The sequence below is a fragment of the Podarcis pityusensis genome (genome assembly GCF_964106645.2).
Source record: "Podarcis pityusensis genome assembly, chromosome: 3".
NCBI classification, from domain to species: Eukaryota; Metazoa; Chordata; class Lepidosauria; order Squamata; family Lacertidae; genus Podarcis; species Podarcis pityusensis.
In genome coordinates, this window is record NC_138026.1 from 48,945,705 (window position 1) to 48,965,290 (window position 19,586).

General features: G+C 43.6%; 1 protein-coding gene across 4 annotated transcripts in view; it reads left to right on the forward strand.

Annotated features, from left to right (window-relative positions):
- Positions 1–19,586, forward strand: part of LIN28B (lin-28 homolog B) — a 100,829-nt gene that overhangs the window by 13,076 nt on the left and 68,167 nt on the right. For 2 of the 4 annotated variants that reach the window (XM_080999990.1, XM_080999991.1), the window contains exon 3: positions 8,082–8,290. In XM_080999990.1, coding sequence (XP_080856116.1) covers positions 8,082–8,290 — 209 coding nt within the window. Of the gene's footprint in view, positions 1–6,904; positions 6,934–7,558; positions 7,700–8,081; positions 8,291–19,586 lie in introns of those variants that run through there. The other 2 variants (XM_080999993.1, XM_080999992.1) reach the window with 2 other exon arrangements.

A 19,586-nucleotide genomic window follows, 5' to 3' on the forward strand; every position in this document is an offset into this window, starting at 1 on the left:
GATGTATTTGAAATATGACACTTCGCGGGGTTGGCGGGCAATAGGAGCCCCGAAACTGTCTCTCTTCCCCTCACTTTGGGCTTGGGGATTAAATTATCTTTCGAAAGGTGCCACGCCTACCGGAGTAACCACAGCTCGCGAGGTTAAATTAGAAACGGCGGTGGTCGTGGTGCTTATTAGTATGGCATCGATTTCTCGAGAATATCAGCCTGCAAACTCAGGCATGTTTACTTGGGATCCCATTATCTTACTCCTAAGTCAACGTGATTATGGTTTTCAGCGCAGCTTTGCTAAATAGACCAAAGGTTTTGCTAGATTTAAAGGCGCTGCAGAAGGACTCTTGGGTCTCGCTGTGAGACAACGTGCCTACATCTCCGATAGCTTCTGAATCGAATGGTTCCTCGTTGCTTAACGGATTTACCCTAATATATACGCACCTGTTTTGTGTGTGTTTGGTGGGAGTCCAGGGAAAGTAGAAATTGTGCGGAAAGGGGGAATTGGTTCCCCCCCTTTGCTTTTCTTACGCTCCAGATAAGGAAGCTTGTCTTCTTGCTAAGCTAAAATATAAGGAAAAGGGGAATTCTCTCAACATTCTTCAGGGTACGCGTTGCTTTGAAGTTTTTGCTTTGTCCGACGTGGGGTGGCTGTGTCGCCATACTTCTCTCGTAGGGAATCGAAGCCGCGTACGAAAGCACGTGTCTTTCGCGCCTCTTGTGCATTTCCGCGGACTTTGCGCAGATGAAAGATCCGTTCCTAGTTTTCCGAACGTCTTTGGCAATATGAAGAGGCAGCCCCCTTAAAGCAATCTTGCAGTGCGGGACACAGTAAAGAAGCAACTCTCACAATGGGTGGTTCCAGGAATCGGATCATTTCAGAAACGTCGAGACTTTGTTGTTGTTGTTGTTTGGGGGGTGACTGTAAAATATAAGCCAGGAAAGGAGGAGAAAATAGGACGCGCGCTCCCCCCCCCCCAAAATGAGCCGATGATGGCCATAATTCAGCAAAAGCTAATGAAGACTGGGGGTGGTTCCTATGCCTTCCTTCGCACGGCACATTAAGACTTACATTTTGAGAGAGGGTCTGGTAACTTCAAGAAACAACTGTGCGTAGGTCGAGGGCGCTTTTGCTTGCGCGTTTGGTGTGAGCGGGGTGGGGCGGAAGCCAATTTCGTGTGGCCTCTTTTCTTCTTCTTTTTGAAACTTGCCTTGGGCGTCAGCGTAACGTACAGGCACAAATTAGTCTTCCCTGTGGTATTTAAACTGCCCTCCTCTGTCAACTGTCATTGGAGGGAGAAGCCGTTTCCTCGTACAGCTTTAGCCTCCCCCCGCCCCCTTGGAAAGTCCAAACTATGGACAAGGACAAATTTATCTGTAATTATAGGCGCATACAAAAGCGGACGAACAAGCGGGCGACGGAACTTGGTATCCCAAGGCTACTTTAGGAGAGATTCTACTAGGTGTTAAATATGGTGATAGCTGGACAGTGTAATTATTATTAATAATAATTTATTCAAAGGAAAAGGCTACAGAGGTTCTATGCGTTGTGAAAATTCATCGACGTAGACCTGGATAATATATAGTGGGGTCTGGGGTGCAGAGAAAGAGAGCGGCTCATGCTTTCAGGTCACTAAAGGAGAGCGGTGAATGCGGAACAGCCAGCAGCAAAGGGAATTGAAGAGGGGAAACTGAAAATCGGTGTGTGCAAAACAAGAGTGCCTCTGAACATGTGCCGATTGCTTTCCATTAACCTAGCTTGGATGGACACTTTCCTTGCAGAAATGTTTTCTGGAGGAGCGCAGAGGAGGGCTGGGAGAGGGAAGCCTTTTCCAGGGAAGGGTGGCTTTGCTGGGCGCCGGCAAGTCTCAGAGGTCAGCTATGGAACAGTTCCGGTTTGTAGGAAGCCTGCGGGCAAGAGAGAAGCGCCCTCTCCCTGAGATTCTGCCGCTCCGGGTCTGCTTTTATAGAAACCAGGGGCAAAATAATAATAAATAATAATAAAAACCCGGGATGCTCGGTTTCCTCTCTCAGGACCGCTGCGACGGCATCGGGGGTGGCGGGGAGCGCTTTAGTTACAGGCGGGCAGCAGAGCTTATCCCCGCTTTGCTTCGATCCCCCCTCCAAACCGGTTCATGCTGCGCCGCCACCAGAGGATGCAGCGAGATGCTGGCCCGAAAGACGGGCGTCGAAGTTTTCTCTCTTTGATCTGAGCACGTGCATTCCCAGGGAAGCCTCGCTTAGGAAGGACGGGGGGTGGAGACTGGAAACGAAAGAAGGAACCCAGTGGACACCGCTGGGCAACCCAACCCGATCCCTTGCAGACAGAGGCGCCCCTGCGCTTTGTAAAGCTCTTGTGCAGGCCAGGCGGGTCAGTCTGGTGGAAGTAACGTAAAAACTTCCTGGGTTTCTACACACAGACTCTTCCGAATTTTTGCTGGTTCTGCGCGCTCTCTCTCCACTTGATTTCTCTGTTCTCTCCCTTCCCCACCGCGTTTCGAGTTAGGAAGTTTGCGAGAGTTCCCAGTTGGCTCCGGCTCTCTACCTTCCACGGAACTTAAAAGGCCGAGGTCCGTGGCAGGAAATGAATGAGCCGATAACATCTGACACCAGTGACCAGTCCGCTGACCCCCAGCCTTAATTCCGCTAAGACTGGAGGCCTTCAAATTTGGGCAAGCGCGCCTTTCGTCGAATAGCGCCGCCTCTGCTTTTCAGATACTGCTGCTTATGGTTTCCTACGTCTTACTGTTGCACACTTTGTAATTATTTCCTGAGTTAAAAGGGAAAGCTACTCTTCAGAAATTAGTCATCGTTGCTGAATCAGACGCTAAATGTCCACAGTTCAAACTTCTCTCCCTCTTTTTTACATGTCTTGGAGTTGCCTTTTGAGAGAATTCCTAGAGTTCCTGCATGTTTACTCTTAAGTAAGTTGCACTGTATTCAGTGGGGCTTACTGTCCTGAAAGTGTGGTTAGGATTGCAGTTAAAGGCGCCACTCCTTGCACAGGTTGTCATTTCACACACACACACACACAGAGAGAGAGAGAGAGAGAGAGAGGATGCTGAGGAATATTTTGAACTGAGTTTGCAAAACATTACCCGACAATTACGTTTTTTCCTTACCATCCCTAGCCAAAGGAAGCACACATTGCATTGCCTTCTGAGACAATGGAAGCCGGGCTGTTGCCGTTGTAGGCAAGAGAACTGCATAAAGTGAGAAAGCAAGAGTGTTGCTACATAACTTTATGGAAATCGTTTGACCTGTCAAAAGGTACTCTGAAACATATTCATCACTTTCCTAAAGGCAAAAACCAGTCTTGTTTATAATGAGACATTCGTTCGTGGGCTTGATGTCTCTAGGAAACCTCATGCTATAAATGTGCAAGTCTTTGGTGACGAAGGTTCAGTGACACCAGACTTTGAGAGACGTGAAAGCCTGTCGTTCGAATTTCGCAAAACAGCACCCGGAAGAGAAGGCACACAGATCCATTTGTCTTATCCCGCTGTTGCTAGAAGCGTGTAGAAAATAACTACAGTATTTGCTCCCCTCTGCCCCCCAAACAAACCATCCTCCAGCAACGCGCATCTCCGCTCCGCCCATATCAAGCATATAGCACTTTAAATAAAACAAAGCTCTGACTGTCCCCCTTCCTGAAAATGGAGAATGCACCTATCTGTCCAATTACACGCGCAATGCCGGGCTGCAGAGGCCATGGATTTCAATGAAGCGCGCAGACCGATTCTGTACCTGGAAAGGGCAAGCTCCGTGGATTCAGCGCAGGGCACCACTCCGGCGACGCAGGGCGAGGAGGAGGGGCCGGGGGAGGGGCGGCAGGCGCAGCCGACGCCGCTGGGCGGAGGGAGGCCGGTCGAGCGCCACTCTTGAAATAACCAAGAGGAAATTTACAGCTGAAGACGGGGAAGGAATGTCCTGATCTCGGGCGCCTGCTCCACTGAAGCCCGCGACGCGTGCATTTCTTTCATTCAAGCAGAAAACCGCCCTCGTGGCACGAATGTTAAGCGGGGATCACCTCGGTGCCAAAAAATAAAATCGCGGAAAGAATGCCCCTGCCCCGCAAAACAACCAAAAACGGGAGAGGGAAGAGTAAATAGGCTCTTTTAGCCAGTCCAGAGGCCTTCTGTGTTTGTTCAGACTGCCTGTCGCCAGTTCTAAAACAACGGCGGGCAACCTTGCAAACGCATAAAAGCATATTCAGGGCAGATCAGCAAACTGGGCGGAGGGAGGGAGAGTGGGCAGAAGAGGAAGGAGAAAATCTATCTTGCAACCTGTCAAGCCGCAACCGTCCAAACTTTAGGCTGGTAGAGCACGAGAAAATTTTTGTTTTCTTACTTGGCTTGAGTGGTGAGACCGGGGGCCTGAGAGCACTTTATTCGGGTAGAAACGCCGAGGAAATAAATTGCGGGTGGGGGGAAGGCTCTAGATCCATGTGCTTAAAAATTGGGGGGGGGGGACTCGCAATGGAGCGGGAGGGGGAAAACTCTGGAACAACACTTCCATTATTTTTTCTGAAATATATCGATCAAGATATCAATTTTTACCACGTACTTGTTCCAAGTGTCAGTTACAGATAGGTAGCCGTGTTGGTCTGCCTTAGTCAAAATAAAAAAAATCCTTCCAGTAGCACCTTTAAGACCAACTAAGTTAGTTCTTGGTATGAGCTTTCGTGTGCAAGCACTGAAGAAGTGTGCTTGCACACGAAAGCTCATACCAAGAACTAACTTAGTTGGTCTTAAAGGTGCTACTGGAAGGATTTTTTTTATTTTGTTCCAAGTGGTGAAATGAATATTATAATGGAGACTGAGCGCGCGTGTAATTCCTGTTAATGGTGGTTCGGTCTTTTATTTTGGAAAAGGAATAAATTTGGGACCGCACAGGGAAAGTGTTACGAGTAGTGTCATATGGCTGGCGGACTCCTAAACGCCAAGAAACGGGATGTGCGTCCAAGCGCCGCTCGCAGGCCCAGCTTATTCCTCTTCCCTTTGTTTTCTCACTCCTCGCTCGCTCGTTTCCTCGGGATTCCCCCACCCACCTCCGCGCTTTGCTTCCGTATTTCTGGCAAATTCTCTCTCTCTCCCCCCCCCGTCTGCGCTTTTCTAGGGTCTCTCCCCCCGCCCCCAACCTCCTGGAGAACAATCGTTGCTGATGGAGGCTCCGCTCCCTGCACCGCTCGGCTTGCAAGCTGGCCTCTTATTTAGGAAGTCATTAATCACATCCCCTTCCCCCGGAACGCGATGGCCGAGGAACCTGCGCATCGCAGCGCAACCCCCGGGCGCCTCCCCGCCCCCTGATGGCCGCCCTTAAAGGCTTCGGAACGCGAAAGGCGAACGGAGGTGCTATCGCGTTTCCGGTGGGCGTTTCAGAATTGAATAGGTAATGAGCTGGGGGGGGGGAGGAAGCGGCTTTCACCGTGGATCATGCCTATACACTATGCCTGCGTGCCATAGGAATATGCTTCACATACCACTTATGTTTAGCGCCTATAATTTGTATGTCAGTTCAAAGCTGCTTAAAAGCGGGCGCTCCCCCCCTTTTAGTTCACGTGGTATGTGTCTTTTCAGCAGTATGTGTGATCTTAATGGGGCGGATATGGACCGTAGAATTGGAAGGGGACCCGAGGGTCATCTAGTCCAACCCCCATTGCAATGTAGGTATCTCGACTAAAGCAGATATCAAACCTCTGCTTAGAAACCTCCAAGGAAAGAGAGCCTACCGCCTACTCTATCCGATGCTGTTTCAGTTTGACGTGGTTTTTTCTTCTATGTATGATATATGCCCTCAACCCATTAGCGGATTTTGTGTACCTATATCGACAGTGGTGGGGGGTGGAATATCTTTGCTTTCCCACCAACAGGCACCTTTTAATTTGTAATGCTCCCGCGCCCCATATGGGGCGGGACGCTCCATTAAACTCGGTGGGGCTTACTTTTGAGGAAACATAAAGGATTACGCTGTCAACCTATTAAGATACCGACCCTATGCTTGGAAATAAATAAAGAAAATTATTACGCATGGCCCTGCTAAAGTAAGTCCCACTGTGTTCAGTGAGGTTTCTATTTTATTAGCATTCGTCAGGTAAATGTGCATAGGATTAAATCGCGGCCTCATACATCCCATAATCCCCCGAGTTCCTTTCAACGGGATATAGCTTGCATCCTTACGCCTAAGGCTGCAGTCCTCAACCCACTTACCTGGGAGTAAGCCCCAGTGAATTGAGTAGGACTTACTTCCGAGCAGAGATAATGGCTAGGATTGCGCTGTAAATGGATGAAACAAATAGCGCGTTTAGGATTGCCCCTTTCCCCGGTTTCAGGCTAGGTAATTCTATCGACTACTTTGTGGATCAGCCTTCAAATATGAGATCTTCAGGCGCGCTTGTCGGCCAACGATGCGCGCGCCCGCCGCGCAAGTGCCCCAAGCCGAGGGCCATTATTGGCATTTGCACGTGGGCAGCGAAAGATCCGCCGCTATATTGGCAGCGCCGCAGCTGTAGTGCCCGCGAATCTCTCTCTCGAAGAGACACGCCCCGCTCCTCCAACCGGCGCCCGGATCTACGTAGCGAAACGTGCCCAGCCGCGGCCAGGCGAGGGTGTTTTGAAATTCCGCCGTTCATTCATAAATTATTGCGGTGTGTCAAGCCCGCTCGAAGTGCCGATTGGCTGCTCCTCCTCCTCCTCGCCGAACCCCCTCCGAGCAGCCGAGGTGAAATTAGTAGCAAGCAGGCATGTAATTGACGGAGTCACGTGCGCGCAGGGGCCCAGAAACTGAGCGAGAGCGCGGCCGGGGGCGGGGGATCACGAGAGGGCAAAGCGCAGGAGAGCGGAGCGGGCGAGCGCTCGAAATCAAGATGTTAAGCTGAGTCAAAAGACTCCCGCGAGCCGGCCAGGGGGAGCAGAGGGCCGGTGGGGCAACATGGCCGAAGGTTATTCCCCCCCCCCATCCCCGGCCAGCCCAGCTCTTGTTTTGCCTAGGCTTTTTGTTGTGCTAGGTTATACTTTCCACCGTTTTCTTAAACATACATACAAGAAAAGGAATGTACTACTGAATAAAAATTAAAATAAATGATCGCTGATTTTTTTTAAAAAAATAAAATCAAGGACGTGGGGGGGGGCACTTCTGTGGTTGTGGGTGGGAGAACCTATTGTGGGCGAGCTTTCCCCAGTGCTCTGCCCCGCCCCCTTCGATTCACCCAACTTGAAAAGCTTTCCTAGGGGGCTTTTCTGTTCGAATTGTTCCTGTGCGATTGAGCAAGCAGTGGCCAGGAGGGGGAAAAGAAAGGGGGGGGGAACGAGGAAACTTTTGTACACCTGCCCCCCTCCTTTCTCTCCTCGAGTCCAGATTAAAGTGATTCCGGAGTGGGAGGGGGGATTCGGCGCAGGAAGGCTAGGGAAAGGCGCGGAGCGCGCTCGGAGAAGAAGGAGAAACACGCCGCTCGCTGCTGGATGGGCCGCTCCAAGTGCTTGCGCAATCGCCTCCTCTCTCTCTCTCTCTCGGCTCGGCTCGGCCCCCTCCCCTCCCTTCCCCTCCTCCTCCTCCTCCCACCTCGCCTGGCCAGGCAGGGCTCATTCGCCTGCGAATTCCTCTGGGGAGGGATGGGATCGGTGCTCAACCAGCAGTACCCAAGTAAAGTATCGCTTTCTGGGGTGGTTTATGTGGCTGAAAGATGGAGTTAAAGGGCAGGATCGCACGTATGTACAGAGCAAACGTGGGCTGGGCTGCTGCGTGTGGGGGGAGTGTGAGAAATAGAAGCGGAGTGAGTCACAGCAGATGCTGCCTTTCCTTCGACAGTGCCCTGAAGCTTTGGAGGTTATTGATGTGTGTGTGTGTGTTTAAATTTTTTTTTTTTACTACTTCCTCTGTGACTTTGGTATACTTAATGTTTTTGTGGGTAGGGGAAAAACAAAGGTTGGTTTCGTAATGTTTCTTCGTGCGTGCATGTGTTTTTGTGTGTCATCTGTAGCAATCGTTCTTGTACAAGCGCCAAGGAGATGTTACTAGAATTTAATTCTTTCCCTTTTTGTGTGTGTGTACGTACGTCCTTGTTCTCCCGCAATCTCCTCTTCAAATCAGCGGGGGCGCGTAAAGGTGGAGATGAGCCCGGGAAATTGCCGGAACAAGAAGAAGAAGAGGAGGAGGAGGAGGAAGAAGAAGAATCCCAGGTTTTGCACGGAACAGGCCATTGCAAGTGGTTTAATGTGCGAATGGGGTTCGGATTTATTTCCATGCTCAACCGCGAGGGAAGCCCCTTGGAGACTCCGGTTGATGTCTTTGTACACCAAGTAAGCCCGTTTTGTTGTTTTAGTCGAATCTCAGCCCCCCACCCTACCCCACCCATTTCGCTCTAACCCATGCCTTCGTTTTATGTGGTCTAAAAACCCCTTCTTTAAATGCTTCCGTAGATGTTTGTGAGCTCTGTTTAAAGCCAGCTTCAGATAGCAGTTTCTGTTTGCCATCCAACCGCCCTCCCCCCACAAATGAGATCGGTATCCATGACTTGTTGGTCCTGTAGAAAGAAAAGTGTACCATCTCAACAGGTTTGTTTTTTTTTTAGTACAAAGTCTTGCTTTTGTTTAGCGTTCTCTTGCTTTGTTTGTGGGTGGATTGAGTTTTAGTTGTTTTTCGTGATGGAAGAGATTCTTCTCTGCTAAAATGATAGTAGAAAAAAAAGCAAGTCACCTAAATGACTCCCAGGCTGCAGCTCTGTGCATACTTATCAGAGTTAACAGTGGGACTTAATGTTTCAGTAAACATGCGCAGGATGTGCTGATAACTTTCCCCACGGTGAAAATTAAGATCCTTTTAAGTGTTGTGGGCTCTTTCTTTCTCTTAAAAAAGCTAGATAGTGTTGCAGTTTGTTTTTATGATGCTTATGTTCAGATCAAACAGTAGTGCACAACTTGTATTTGTTTTGCTGCAGTGTAGTGTGGATATTGAAAGAGTTCGTATAGTGGACTATGATACATTAAAGGATCACTGGTGTTTTGTGTTTTTGGGGTGTGTGGAGGTCTTCTGACTGGAAAACATTTTCCTGACATGTATAAGACCCTTGTCTCCTTAAGGGCAGAAAGCTCAAAAGCCAAAGTACAAGAGGTGGCTATTGTCTTCATATATGTGTATATAAAAGCAAGACCAAGCTAATGTTGATATTTACTATAAAATCATTACAGTAATAGTGGGAATGTAACAAAACAAAACAAAAAACCTGTGGCATGTGTGTGTTCTTAGAACTGTCTTCTTTACCCCTTGATTTTCTGAGCCCTGAAAAGCAGTAGTAGTTCAAATCTGAATTGGAGTGTTCTTTTTATTGCAGTAATCTCAAAAGGGTAAATTATTGGGTTACTCATAGAATGAAATACCCTTAAGCCTAAATATATTTTGCTAAACTTCAAACTGATTTAAATAGAAGTCCTTAGCCCCATATGTGCTTACTATTGCTTATAGTTTGTTTTCAGAACATGGATAATGTTTGACTTGTGACCACATGAGAACTGCTAAAAACAGCCTTAAGTTTTGTAATGGTGGTAGTCCTTTTCTAGCAAACTGACACATTCTTGTGCTTGCCTTTAATCTGTGTGTACATATATCATTCCTGAAACCCTAGTTTGGTCCAAGCACTGCACAGTTTGGGAGTCCCCCTCGTCTATTTTGTGGGTCCTATTTATAATAATAGAGCAGACTTTAAGGTAACTGAAAAATAAGGACACGTGACCTCAGTTTTAAAACCACTTACAGTTGCAATATTCAGTGAAATTGCTCTGGAATTAGTGACTTTATAATTTCTATTTCTAACAATAAAATTGGATAATGATCTCCTGAGATTGGGTATCTGTTTTCTAATCTAGAAGTGTTACTTCCGTATAATTTTAAACTTTCAGTTTGACATTAGCACATGAAAGCTGCTCCTTTTCTTATGTGTCTTTCTGAAATATAAGTACTGAAGCTGTTGTCAGTGTTGATTGCTAGCAGCTTCTGGGCTTTGCTCCTGTTCTCCCCCCCCCCCCCCCGCCACCTTGACCTTTCTTTAGGTCACTGTATTGAGGTTTACAATCCTACATGCTTATCATGGTATATATGAAGGAATGTTTTTCTGATCATATGCAGTATTATTTTCTTTGCTCTTCAGTATGAGAATCAGAAATCTTTACAGCATAAATGCGTTTGATAAGATCACTCATTGAGCTGATCATGCAGCTGGATCAGTGCTTTCTGACTTCAGTGCTACTATTCTACTGCTGGAATAATATCTGCTTGTGGTGGACCATTCATTTGGCTTTGAGAACTGCAGTGGCAAGACTGGTGTCACACACAGCCCTCTTCCAGGGTTTTTTTTGGATTCTGAACAATGTGTTATGTTTGGAGGTAGAATATACTACTGGCTGTTGGTATACATTTTAAAACAGACTTTGGTAGAAAGGAATATTTTTTTAGAAGAGTGCATTTGATATCCCACCTTATCACTAAGACTGAAGGCAAATATTTTTTTATCTCATATATTCTCTTGCAGATACAGTGATGCAAGTCATAGTTAAACCCACTATATAAAAATGGAACTGAGATAAATACCCTGTGTTTACTCTCTCTGTGTCTCACTCACTCACTTAGTCATCACATGATAGCTGCAACAATCACAATTGTATGTGAAAGAGCAATCATGGAATCAAATGCCACAGTTTGAGGATTTTCTATCATTTTAACTACAATCTCCACTGAAACACACACACTACTGCTTGTCAGGTGATACATTTTCAAGTGGTGTAGGTGCATATGTGACCTGGCACCCAATAATTTTTTTGTAAGTGGAGTATATGAATCCATATATGGAGCCAGTGTGGTATAGTGGTTAAGAGCGGTGGACTCGTAATCTGGTGAACCTGGTTCGCATCCCCGCTCCTCCACATGCAGCTGCTGGATGATCTTTGGCTAGTCACACTTCTCTGAAGTCTCTCAGCCTCACTCACCTCACAGAGTGTTTGTTGTGGGGGAAGATGGGAAAGGAGCTTGTTAGCCTCTTTGAGACTCCTTAAGGGGATATCAAGTCCAAACTCCCTCTTCTTCTTCAATGATCCCTTCTCCATGTACTGAACCATGGTGGCTATAAGGAAGAAGGTAATTAAATAAACCTGCTCGAAAAGATATTTATTTATCTATTTGTTGCAAACATTTATAGTATGCAGTAAGCAAAGCAAAGCCAAAACCAAGAGATAAATATAAATGTGAAGGAATATGTTAACTCTCTATAATATGTGTTACTAGTATTGTCATCTAAGTCAACAATAGCATCTCTTGAATACTGTACAGTGGTACCTCGGGCTACAGACGCTTCAGGTTACAGACTCCGCTAACCCAGAAATAGTACCTTAGGTTAAGAACTTTGCTTCAGGATAAGAACAGAAGTTGTGAGGCGGCGGCAGCAGGAGGCCCTATTAGCTAAAGTGGTGCTTCAGGTTAAGAACAGTTTCAGGTTAAGAACGAACCTCCAGAGCGAATTAAGTTCTTAACCCAAGGTACCACTGTATGTGTATTGTGAATGTTCATAATGGACTGTCTTCATGATACATGCAGCATTTTGATGTAGCAGTTCTGTGCTACCAAGGGGTTGTTTTGAGAAAATATTGAATAGATAGAAAAGTTGTTTTCAGTTGTGTTTAGCAGCATGTCTGGAAGTATTTAAGAAATTAACTGCTTATAATTGTGTAGGCATTTGGAGATATTTTTGCTTGTGGAAAAATGTTCAGAAATAATGGCAATAGTTGGAAATAATGTTCCTGCATTGCCATGGTTTAATAGAAAGTATGTTTTGCCAGCATAACTGGGACAAAAACAGTACTGAGGTATTGAAGTGAACATGCTGAATTGGTCAAAAGGAGGATAATTTTGGAGGAGGGAATGAGACAATTTGTACACATAAACTCTATTCATAAGTTTTGGAGCAAACACAAGTGAGTTTAAAGTGGTGGGGGAGTGAGGCATGCATGCAGCCCATACCCCCATTTATCCATGCCTACATCATCTCCACTTCAGACCTTCCTACATTCAATGTCATGGTCTGAAAGAGGATTCTAAGTATGTCTGGGTGAACATGCTAATTCAGATATTCATGATGAATGCCTGCAACATCGTTTGCATGTGTGGACATTGTGGAACCTCCACACCTTAATCCCACATTTCTTTGACCTGAATTCATAAAGAGGGCTATATTATTTAAGATATAATCTTAATTTCAGCAAAATTGGAACGAATTATATGATGATTCTTTCTAAATGGAATGCTAAGAATGATATAATTTATCCACTATAGTTCCAAATAACCCATACTTGAACTAAACATTGTGCATGTGTTCATTTATTGTAGCATCAAGTGGTTAATCTCGAAAGATGGGAGCAACGAGATTGTTGGGGTTTTTTCCCTGCTTATCCTACTTATTCCAGATTTATTACTTGGTGGTAAATCCTATTGATGCCAGCTGAATTTAATTCTGTGCAGTGGATTAAAAAAATTAATGGATAGACATTGTGATTTCTTTTTTAAAAATTGAAATGGCTTCTATGCTTGCTTTTCACATGCACCTGAAGTTATTCTACAGATTGACACAATCATATTTCCTATATATACTTGCACTAATGTAGGTCCCATTCAATACAATATGATTTGAGTTTTGAGTAGACCTGCATAAGATGATACTGTTAAAACTGCACTTCCTTCTAGCAGTATTTTTACTATCTTCAGTATTCCTAAATTTTAGGAATGTGGCATGTTTCATTTTTTAAAAAATCATTCGAGGCCCAAAAATATTATGACCAATCCAGATTTTTTAAAGTATTGATTCTTGAGGAAGACATCCATCTTTACAATACAATCCTAAGTGTGCTTATTGAGAATCAAGTTGGATCCCAAGAGCCTGTGCCATTGACGAAATGAGTCCTTCTACTGGGCTTTTAAGGTTGGTAGAAGTTCCAATCAATGGATGAGTGGAAGTGACCCTCTCATTCCCTCTCCCCCTGCAATCTATTCCACCACCTTCCCACACTCTTCCCTCCAATTATTCAGAGCAAATTGTTTAGGGCTGCTGTGGGGGTGGGAGAGTACAAAATCTGTTAGCAGAAGCAGGAATGGAATTCTTTGAATGCAAGCTTAGCTGCATCAAGGTGTGTTGGTTACATCTAGTATGTATACTTGTGACTGCAGATTGCAGCTTAGCTTATTTGTAGCTCCTATTGTGAGAAGCACAATATGAGAACAATATGCTCTCTTTGATAAATGGATGGAAGAGCAATGTATCTTTTGCCATTGATGAATCCTGAGACAGAGAAGAGGAAGTCTTAAATGTCCTAGAGCTGCTTCTTCTTTGCTTGTTAATAGTTATGTTGAATTGGGCTTTATCTACAATTAAAGATTTATGGTTGCAGCCTATTGTGTCATTCTGTTCACTGAAAGCTCTTTGATCCAGCAGTGGCTTCCATGAATGGAAAGGAAAGGGAGATGATTTTAATGTTTAATGTTTAACAGACTATTGTATTTTAATATTTTGTTGGAAGCCGCCCAGAGTGGCTGAGGAAACCCAGCCAGATGGGTGGGGTATAAATAATAAATTATTATTATTATTATTATTATTATTATTATTATTATCATTTTCATTTATTCTTCCTTCACTTTGCACCTCTCCCAATTTGCTCTAGAAGGTTGGGTGATCCATTGGAACAGCATGGAAGGTGCTTTAAGGAAGAGAGAGAGACAGAGAGAGAGAGAGAGAGAGAGGTGAATTTGTACAAATCATCTTTCTCCTATCTCTGGAAGCCATTCCTGCATCAAACAGCTTTCCATGTAAAAGTAAAACAGATTTAATTCTTGTCTGTGCACTGCAATTAACATTAACATCTGAGCCAACTGACAATGCAAAATAAAACTATTGAAACTATTAAAAATAAAATAAAAACAGACAGTGGAGCTCAAGGACAAACAACCTTACTCGTTGCCACCTTCATCCAGAAGCTTTTGATGAACAAAACAATGCTATTGAACGCAACCCTTAATAATTGCACCAATTTAGACTGCAGTTCTAAATTCCATTTACCTGGAATTGCACCTCATTGAACTCAATTACACTGCGTCTTAATGGACGTGTATAGTTTTGCACAATAGGTTGATTAAACCTTGTAGGTTTGGCTTTTTTCATATTATAAGCTGCACAAATGTTGGTCTGAAGTATTCTGACATATTGGAATATTTGCTAACATTGCAGTTGAGACATGGCTGTAAATTTTTTTTGCCTACATAATTTATACCCAGATTTGGAACATGTTTTGTCTGTAATTTAGAATGACCAGATAGTCTAAAGAGGTGACAAGAAACATTAGACTAATTTCTTAACATATTTTTTGAGGTAACTATTGAAGAGAAGTTTTCACGGGGGGAAATGTGCAAACCGTTTCAACACTCACAACTCGTGAGCTTTGCCACAAAGTTCCTTTTTAAATATGCTAGAAGTGAGAGGCGTCAACTTCTTTTATCTTTCTCTCTCCTTTATAATGGGACTAAATCACACCCATGGCCAGATAAATGTACTCAGAAGCACTTCACTTGGAAGATACACATTGGGATAAGGGCTTTAAAAATATATATATCACTTATTGCCCATTAAAAGGAAAAGTTTCACTTATTTCACATTGATTGGCCAGCTTCACTTTGCCAGTGTTGGTTTGCTCAAGTCAAGAGAATAACTATTCAAGTCTCCTACATGTCAAGCAGATAATTCCATGTACTAAATTAATTTCATCCAAACATAACCACAAATTATAATTTGGGTTTATTATGTGCTGCCTTTCCCTCTCTCCCTCTTTTTGCAGAAGAGGAGACTCAGCCACAGTTTTCACTTCATTTGAAAATATTTTATAGTTCAGCCACAATATTGGATCTGGTCCACTAGAACCCAGGCCCTCCTGCTCTACAGATTAACATCCTAAGCAGCCTTGGTATTCTTCCAGGACCACCTTCATACCTGATAATCTCACCCAGACCCCAAGCATATAGCTCTGTATTGAAGATTCCTTCTGGGGAGCTGTTGTAGTGCATGACAGCTGGTTCCAGGATTGACCTTGGCTTGGATAACTGGGAGAATAAGGGCTGAAAAGAGCCCCCACCCCTAAATTATTGACTAAAATAGTCAATAATGATAAATTAGTGCATGTAACAATGGTGTTTCTCTGATAATTGTGCACTTTCTTCCCATCCAGCTATGCCGCCTCCATTTTCATGTTGGTAGATTACAAGTATCTGCTGGTTATTTACTTAAGCAAATACCATATTATCTCTCCTCCTCCTCCTCCTCCTCCTCTGCCACCACCATTAAACCATGACTTCTCAATACATATTAACCTGTGTTTACATTCAGGAATTGGGAATCTGAGCTTGGTTTTCAATAAGAATCTTGGAAAATGCCTAGGACATCCAAAGAAGGAAGCACTTGTGCATATTGCCCATTCTCACCCCTATCTTCCTTCCCAAGGTGGGAAATAATACAGGATTTTTTCAAGGCCCTATTAGTGGAAAGAGCAAACATTACACTGTTTAGCAAGGATTCATTGGAGATTTGCTATCAACTCTGGTGCTAGTAGCCATGGTGATTCCAGCTTCAGTAGCATATTATAACAGCTGAAGTTTGAAAACTCATAGCCAGCTCTTTGAATAGAGTTGTTGGTCCACCATGAATCCAGTTGGTAATAAGTGAGCATCCCTGGGACCTGAAATATTTATTTGAAAAAATAAAGCAAGCTTTGGGTGGAATGCTCCTGACTATTAAGGATAAACAGCTACCGCTGATTTTGTTAGAATTTTCTTAATTAGCATGTGTGACATTATGGGGCTCACCATACCATCAGAATGTATGGTTGAAGTCAGAGAAGAATTATGGTAGCTGTTGGGACCTCCTATATGCAATCTTTTTGTCTGTCTCTTTCTTCCTGGAGGTGCAGAAGCAATGCTGGGTACAAAACTACTTTCTGAAAACCCTGCATCTGAAAACAAGTGATCTTAAAACAGAGGATTATTTGAACTATGTATTTTAAGAACTATGCAAGTTGACATAATTGAATATGGAAATTTAAGTTAAGTATGGATATCTTCCATGTTGTGGGCCCTCTGTTGAGCTTCTGGTGACTTTTATATATATTATAGAAGTTTGGCATCATTGCTTCTGTACCACTAAGAGATCCACTTTATGTGCATTGATATATGAACAAGTAATGAGACTTCCGGGTCAGCGCCATCGGTGAATGGCGGAGTTCCTCTGTCTGGAGGAACGGGCTCCGTGGAAACTGGGTCTTCCCGCCGCGGCGAAGGTGGGGACCCGCTAGAAATCCCAGGTGGAGGAAGCCTGGGAATGTGGGGTTTGGCAGGGCACCAGGAGCGCCCCCCTACTCGCAGGGAATCCCATTTAGGGGCTCCGGAGCGAAGTGGGGTGAGAAGCGCGGTGCTGCGAACTGACCGCTACTTTCACGGAGTGAAGCCGCACAGCCATTGCCGGAGAGCGCTGACTTTTTCCTGTGGACAATTGGATTTAAAACAAGTACCCGTGAGTAGAAACGGAAAATTGGATCAAGAAATTTCTTAATTTGGTAACGAAGCGGGAAGGTTCAAAACAGGAAGTCTGCCTTCCGCTTTTTGTATATAGACTAAAGCAAAAACTTTGTAAGCTAAAGCCTGGAAAGCTGTCAAAAAAGTCTAAATTTCCTTCATTCAGAATTACTGAAACCCCCTTGGAAGCAGGAGAAAAGGGGGGGAACTTTGTTCAACCTTAGCAGGAGAGGGAGTGAAGAAGGATAAGTTTCCACCGTCTCTAACCTGGGAACGGGATGCCAGAGACAGAAATTGGTGGAGAGGTTCATTGACTGTGAATGGAATATTTTGACAGATAGCTAAAGAAGAGAAACAAGCTGATTCCAATGTTGCCTTTTGCATTCTAAAGAAACAAAATATCTGAAAAATATCTGTAAAATGAAAGTAATTTTCCTTTGTTGGACTTGCCTTAAAAAAATGGATACAAATAGAAATTGCCTCCTCTAGAGGGAGCTTGTCAAATTGTTGCTGCAGTACATTTGAGGGCTCAACAGATGTGAGATTAAGACCGTGGGAACAGGCTTTTCTGACCTTGACTAAAGATGAGCTGGAAAGAAGACTGGGTGCTTGCCTTATGCAAGACAAGTGCCTTGCTGGAACAGATGCATGAGAAGATGGACTTGATGAATGAGAAAATGGATTCGACTGTTGCAGTTAATAACTGTGGGCAAACAGGGAATATTGATACAGAAATTATCCAGGGACCAACTCATGAATCTGTACTGACTAGGCAAGTGCAGAAGATAATGGAGGAGGATGCGGTTGCACCCCAAATAATACAAATGGAGAGTCCCGAGGCCCTACAGGAGTATGAGCCACTGTTATTGAAGATTGAAGTTGGAGTGGGCCAGGGGGAGTCTGGAGTTGAGGAGGTTCCCAACGTTGGAGAGACCTTGGAATATGCTTTTAAATACTTTTTGGACTATATTGAGGATTGTGGGTAGTGGGGCTGTGGGGAATGGGCGGGTTTGATGAAGGGAGATGGAGACAATCCCCCAGAGGCCTACCCCTCAATGAGAAAGGAAAGAAACTAAGAAAGAGACCAACAAAAGACAAGGAAAAGGGCAAGTATAAACAAGAAGAAGAAGAATTGCAGAAGGGACATGGAAGAGACTTAAGGGCCTCGGACATAAGGCTTCTAGGTTGATGGACTAGATGGAATGGACAGTAAGGACTGACACGATCCGGGACCAGGAAGAAGGGACGTTGGATGAAGATTGGAAGAAAATTTATAAAGAAAATTTTCTATTTAGGGAATTGGCTAAAAATTAATGAATATTAGGGGAAATGTTGGAATGAAACTATATGACTTTAGCAGAAATGATATCAGGAGTAATGTATATTTGATAAGCTCTAAGGTATTTTAGGGTAAGATAAGGTTAAATAAATTAAGGTAATGTGAATAATAGAATATGGGGAAAGATGGAAAGGATTTGTTGAGTTAATGATTAGGTTAAATTAGGTTAGGATAAATTTTTCAATAAAAATTGAGAAAGATGGAAAGAATTTCCTGAAATAACTAATTAAACTAGAATACAAAAAGGGAGGTGTGAGGAAGTCAATGAAACAAGCAAATGGAAGTTTTAGATATGTAATTTGGGATTTGTGTTGTTTTCTTTTTTTTAATCTTTTTGTTGTATTGTTGTATTGGTTTTTGTGTTTTTTCTTTTTTTTATGTATTATAGTGTTGTTTTTTAAGTTTTTTTTTCCCTTCTTATAATTCTGAAACTACTAATAAATATTATTTTTTTTAAAAAAAGATATATGAACAAGTAATTTCCAAATCAGGCGTGCATGACCATCTCTTTTTACTTAATTTAGCACTGGTCTGTGTTCTTGATCTGCTTAAAAGTTGCTAAACTGCAAATAGAAAATACAGTTTGCAAATGTATTTAAATGATTTGAACATAAAAAGTAAAAAGAAAATCTATTGAAAAGGACAGCAAAGTGGAAATGTACATATGTAAATTGGTGGTCCAAAAGCATGAAGCAAAGATCAGTGAAACAAAACAATTTTATGTCTCATCTACTTTTCAAAAATTCTGGCACTGGATGACCCAGTCCACAGCTCACTTAGGTGGAGATCTCTGATTTGAGCAAGAGAAGCTCATTAACTCACAATGCAGTAAAGGCTACTTGTACATCTGATTGTTAACTGTCTCCTTGAAACATGAGAGCAGATTCCTCAACCAAATTTGCTAGTGCCTTTAGACACACGGCTGCATAATAACAGCAGATATTTAGTATCATCTTTATGTAACTTAATACCTCAAGTTATATAGTTAGAAACTTGCAGCTTGTTCTACTAAGTCACAATATAAATTGAAATTTAGCTTTTGATATTGACTTTGTTTTTTCATATTTCAGTTTGCTGTTGGCTGTGCATTAACCATGCGTGCACTGCAGTAATCTGCTCCGGGTTATCAAAGCTTGGGTTGAAGCTGGTAATAGACACTTATTTCTATGGAAGTTGTTTGGGATTTTCGTAACAAAACTGAATTCAGGAGTCCCCTCACACTATAGACCTGTTCTTTCAAGAGCACTGCATCATCATCCAGAACAGGCCATCTGCCTGATTCCCAGATCTGAGAACTGTCAGCCCACACCATCTCTTGTCCTGGGTTCAGTTTAAACAATGATCTCAATGGCATTCAGCCTGATTAGAAGTAGTTGTCCCTGTGGCACCTTTTCTTTATTAAGACATTTGCATTGTGAAATTACGGTTTTCTATCTTCCATGTTGCTAGCTAGTATGTGCTAGTATCTTTTTAGGTACTTTATACTAGTTGTTAGATTATGCTCAGTAGGGGTAATAAAGCTTAGGCCACGTCTGGCCCAATCGCCTTCTAAATCTGGCCTGTGGACGCTCCGGGTATCAGAGTGTTTTTACATGGGTAGAATGTGTCCTTTTATTTTAAATGCATCTCTGGGTTATTTGTGGGGCATAGGAATTTGTTCATTATTT